General features: G+C 32.9%; 1 protein-coding gene across 1 annotated transcript; it reads left to right on the forward strand.

The window, feature by feature from the left end:
- Positions 1-2,611: 2,611 nt before the first annotated feature.
- On the forward strand, positions 2,612-5,814 carry LOC132750901 (lectin-like; the record flags this gene model as incomplete). Its single annotated transcript, XM_060740971.1, is given in 4 exon segments — positions 2,612-2,708; positions 3,560-3,638; positions 4,951-5,091; positions 5,724-5,814. Coding segments are annotated over 4 exon segments (345 nt in total), but the record flags the coding sequence as incomplete, so codon positions are not given.
- Between the last annotated feature and the right edge of the window lie 267 nt (positions 5,815-6,081).

Here is a 6,081-nt window from a genome sequence, read left to right on the forward strand (position 1 = left end):
TTAATATCATAATTATTTTTATTACTAATTTTCTTCTTCTTTTTTTTCTTTTGCATTTAGTAAGAAAACTCAAAACTGATGCTCACACTAAAGACCATGAATTTTGTGAAAATTTATGCTGAGGAATTCGGATGGTTTAGTTTTCGGCATCGATTTCAATCACTTAATATGTAAATACTTATATTAAAATTCAAAACCTCAACCTAAACACATTAACATTGAGACGACGAAACCGTTGAGCAATCGCATCCATACCATTGCATCATCATTGTTATTCTTCTTATTATTAATATCATAATTATTTTTATTACTAATTTTCTTCTTCTTTTTTTTCTTTTGCATTTAGTAAGAAAACTCAAAACTGATGCTCACACTAAAGACCATGAATTTGTGCAAATTATGCTGAGGAATTCGGATGGTTTAGTTTTCGGCATCGATTTTAATCACTTAATATGTAAATACTTAAATTAAACGTCACATGTTATAATGTAAGAAAATCAAAATCCTAACCTAATAACAGAAAGTCATAGGTTTAAACTACTAGCTGCGATTTGAACGATATCTATAAAATTTTTAGAAAATATTGTTTGACGTTGAAAATGAAAATAGTGCAACCCGATCCTTTAAAATGGCAAATGTTTATTTATTCAAGCAATTAATGTTCCTGCAAAGGATGAATGCAGATTTAATATCCAAATAGGCATATTCCCTAGAGTTTGATCTTAACCTATTAAATGACTTGTTAGGAGGAGGAGCCAAATATACAGGTCATTGCAAAAATACTGTGACGTATAGCGTAAAAATAAAGAGTTTAAACTCAAGCGCTTAAACGTCAGCGCAAATTAATACTGCGCCGGTGTGCGTTGTCATGCTTTTTTAAATCGCTGTTACGTACAAGCTATTTTGCGTTATCAAATTAGATATGGTATATAGTTTTCCGATTCATTGTGATATATAACAATAAGTGATAGTTTGAAAATTCTTCAATTGACAGCCCCAGTCCGGTTTATTTTTGATCATCCCTCATATGTCCTGAAGACTTTAAAATATTTTCCATTTTTAGACATACATACGTATATATTTATAAGGAGGATTAAGCATATGCACTATTTACATTGACATTCACAGGGACACTGATCATCCCACTACACTATAGTCAATCAGGATGATAACGCTTTATCAGACATTCGTGCTTACTTTATAGGCGGGCTTAATATGCTAAGTGTTCTATCCTATGATTCAAATTATTCACATTAGCAACAAAAAAGGTCTTCAAATCAATGAAATTACTAAAAACGAATTCTGATATCGACAATATCATAATACCTTTAAGATGTTGCCAATCAGGGTTATAAATGAAAAAGGGAGACAAAAGAAAAATACTTATCTATTGAGAATTGAATTTCAATTGTATCTTTCTAGAATAAGCTTTCTAGCGTCAAGATTACATTACTAGTATATAGCAGCTCAAAACCTCGATATTTAGGTTCATTAAAACAAAGATACTTTTTGTTAAATGGCAATTACAGTAAAAAAAAAAAACTATGAGAGCGTAAAAAAGTAAAATAATACTATTTTTATTCATGATTTTAACATGAATTTACATCTTGCGACATTTAACGGCAGTGTTGTGGCATTTAACGGTATGGGAAATTCTTGCGACATTTAACGTTAACATTGCGACCATTAGCGGCAAATGATTTTGGTACATTTAGCGGCGGTTGCGACATTTAGCGGCAATGGTGCGACATTTAGCGGTAAGTGCGACATTTAGCGGCGTTGCGACATATTACGGCGCCACAAACACTACTTTGATCACATTTAGCTACCTTTACTACACATAACTGCGTGTTCAATGCTACTTTTCCAGCTGTTAAACATCTAACAAGCTCTGAATCCATTATCTAAACATTATAAACACAAGTTTGACATTTCTAAAGAAAGAAATATGGATTTCTGAGGCATAACATGCCTTCAAACTAGCCTATCCTGCAGTTTTCACATTTTTTGAATGTATATTTTTGAAAAATGTACTCAACACTACGAATGGCGCGTGTGAACTTTCAAATTTTTGAATTCTTCATTTCATTTTCATAAATTCTCATATTCGACTTCGTGAATTTAAAAAATCGGGCATTCATTTAGTTGAAATAATAAATTCGTGAATTCAGTATGTAACAATCGTGAATTTCGTAAAGTATTCATGAAGCTGAATTATTCGCTATCCTATGGTGGCTGATTTGTGTCATGTCGAATTTTCGTTTAGCCTGGTCTCCGCGGAACGAAAATACGACATGGCAAAAATCAGTCGCCATACAATCCGTCTTTCGTGTACAAAACAGGGTGGTGTTTCAAAGTACCGTATTTTGATTGTACAGAAGTATATATACGTATTTACCTCAATGTAATATTTCTCGACATATAGTTTATTTATATCAATATTTATAAATCTTAGGATGAAATGATTTAATAAATAAGCGCATGCAGCAGTGTTGACTTCCGGCCAATCTTGTTGACTTCCGGTGTCATATAGAAACTTTACAGTAAATCCTTATATACTTGCCTCGGAAAACTCTAAATATTTTGTCTTTTTTTGTCACATTTATTTCAGAAATTCTGTGAAAACATGAACAATACTCACCTGCCAATAGTGATGAGTGAAGAGGAAAATGAGTTTTTGAAGCAACTTTTAGGAACAAGACACGCAAGTAAGAACTAGATATTCACAAAAATTGTCAACAATGTCTAAATTAAAAAGAGTCATAAAAAAGTAATCTTAGAAGAAATCCTGGTCCATGGTCATGAAAAAAATTCTGTTAGCTCAAATTTAGATTTCAGGTATTTCAATTGGTCCGAAACTGCCACAGGATGTCTACTGACCAATGAAAATCCTGAGATCTGAGACTGAACTTTTATAACTTTGAGGCACGGAATTTAGATAACTCTCATGAATGTTTCATATTATCCGTTATAGCTTTATCCAAATGAGTCTCAAAGTTCTGTCTTTAGTCAAACTATATGCTTAATTAAGTACATGTAACATTGCTTAGCTTATTTACGCACTTTGTCACTCCATTGCTGATATATAAATATTACTTTTGCATTGTTTCCCCTAACTCTAGCATGCCACATACATGTACTAAATACATATATAGGTTATTAACATAAACCAGCTAGAAATGAAAGTGGTTCGGTTTTTACGCCAGTATAGAGCCAGGCCAGCCTGTATATCCATGCGGTCCGACCAGGCTCTATACTGTTTGGGAGCTCTAAGTTTGTATTTTGATGATGAAATTAAAATTTTCAATAGACTGTTCCCAATTCAAAGCAGGGGAAATCCATTTCACAAATTTAGCAGGCTTAGGGTGAAGACAATATCATGAAGTTCTTGCATTTTTGCTGATATTTTATATATTAAGTGACTATTTTAACGAAATGTCCGTATCCATTGTAAAGAAAAAACACTTATTCATCATGCCAAAGATGAAGCTGTGTCGCTTACTTGTTTTTGGTTTATAATTGTTGTTGTTGTTGTTGTGATTGCTGTTGTTTTTTACAGCTGGCGAAATACAGTTCTGGATGGACGGATCTGATATGAACAAGGAGGGGGTCTGGAAATGGAACAGCACGGGGGAGAGGTAATGAGGTTTCGGTGTTTCAGTATTTATAAGGATAAAGTTGATTTCAATATGGTATACAACAATTTTCTTAGATTTCAAAATAATACAACATTTATGAGAATAAATTAATGTTTGTTTGATTCCAAATGCACGTTGAAGAGAAAACAAATAATAACATGAGAATTGTGTGTCTTAAGAACAATATTCAAGTAGCTCTTATTATGAAGCTAACCAAATTGAGTCATATTGTTTCACCTGTACTGGCAACATAATTTACTAAGGGCATGCAAGCAAATCTTAAAACATTTTTGTATCATCAAAAATAACTGGTGTACTTTTTTTAACTCTTTCGTCCATGGTCCCTTTAAAGAAATTTTAAATGGTTTGCAAAATTTTGGGGAAGAAACAGGTTTTGTATAGCAAATTACCCACTTTCATTTAATACGTTTTTCATCGCAAACAAACTCAGTATATAATATTAAAAAGGGACGAAATCTTAACTTTCCGTGAAATGGGGTTTTAGTATACAAAAATTTTTAATAAAATTAATTTTAAGTAAAGAACATATGGGAAGAAAAAAACAGCTTTTGAATGGGGAGTAGGTTAAATTTGCATATTTGAGTATGTACATATTTCGAGTATGCGTATACTTGATATTTTGAATTGCAGTATATAGATATTCACTTTGAAACTGATGGAACAAACTACTCATTTAAAAGCGTGTTAAGTCGCCAAAAAATGCTATCATTCTATTTTTCTCTCAGAAGATTTTTATTGTTGGTGTTATGTTACAGTTTAACGAAATGGTACTATTTGGCCATAAGGTGAATCATCTTTTGCTTTTGGTAGTTAAAGCTATAGTGATTTAGTATTTTGTATAGAAGACCAAAATACCACTATAATTATGTTTGTGATTTCCTACATTTATAACACATTCATTGCTGTTAACTTTATGTGATAATCATTTGAGCCGTGTCACGACAAAACCAATATAGTGGGTTTGCGACCAGCATGGATCCAGAACAGCCGCGGCATCCGCGCAGTCTGATCAGGATCCATGCTGTTCGCCTGTAGCAAGAAGAGAAACTGATATCGAAAAGCATGGATCCTGATCAGACTGCGCGGATGCGCAGGCTGGTCTGGATCCATGCTTGTCGCTAACCCACTATGTTGGTTTTGTCGTGACACGGCTCATTTTACTTGCTTTGAATTCATTATCAAAACATTAATAAACACAGATTTATTTGTCTTTCCTTCAGTGGGAAACAAACTTATTCATTTCTGAAGCTTTATGTGCCTTTAAAGTTGTTACATATTATCTAAAATTCAGTTTTGAAGTAACAGATTGGTTTCCGGGAGAGCCCAATCAAAGTAACGGAGAAGAAGACTGTCTCACATTTTATACAAGATATGATATGAGATGGAATGATGAGCATTGTGACAGACTATTCCCATTTCTGTGTGAACGAGAGTAAGTGCATCCGAATACATAAACTATCCAGAAACTATACTAGTTTTCCATAAAGGCATAACTTCCTGTTCTGTCAACTGTAAACCTGCAATGTCTTTCAATTCCCGGAACGTATTTATTTCAATAAAAAATATATTAAACTAGTAATGGGCGGGAAATTACTCACAAAAAAAAACCGGTACGCCGCATACTGGACCGGCAATCCAGAGACCCGTTGCTCGAGTTCCGGCTGCGGCGTGTGATTATTCTGTAAATAATTTCCTGCTCATTACTAGTTAAATATACTTTTAGTTATATAAGATACTTGTAAAATATATTACAACATATTTGTGTTTCCCTGTTAATACAAAGAAGTATTGAAACGAAAATATTCTCAACATTACAAGTTTTAGTTAAAAGTATTTCCATGGCTTATTTCAATGTTAAAAAATAAGGTAGCTTACGCGTTTTCAGTATATTTCAACGTTTATTGCGTTACGATTTGAACCTATACTGTTACAGATGTATATATTTAAAAAATATAAGTTTCATGATTCTTCTGAGCCTCTAGTTACATTTAACAAATTAATAACCTAAAATATGTGATGTCACGGCGTTCAATTACTAGTATTACCTTACGTCTTTCCTTACAGGAGCGTTAGTGCAGGAATCGTGGGCTGACGTCATACCAGCAAATACATGATATTGCTTGACTGTATAAAATATCAAACAAATTCTCATATATTTCGTTGTTCCTTTTCTCTTCAACTTCATTTTCAATCATAAGATCATCCGTATAACAGACTTATAGATAGATTATTGGCGACGCCGATGAGCGGCGTCGTCTCTTATAGAATGCTTTTTATTTTGGCCTATGGAAGGAGCTGTTATTATTAGCAGTTAATGTCATGTTGTGTTAATTAGTTTTATTTTGATTTGTAAAAATCAAGTAATCAAATAAGTTGTTATATTTGTATTCAATAACTTTATGTAAAAAGCATGTGCATTGTG

Source organism: Ruditapes philippinarum, unplaced genomic scaffold (assembly GCF_026571515.1).
Source record: "Ruditapes philippinarum isolate M1 unplaced genomic scaffold, ASM2657151v2 ctg1086_1_1_1_1, whole genome shotgun sequence".
Classification (NCBI taxonomy): domain Eukaryota; kingdom Metazoa; phylum Mollusca; class Bivalvia; order Venerida; family Veneridae; genus Ruditapes; species Ruditapes philippinarum.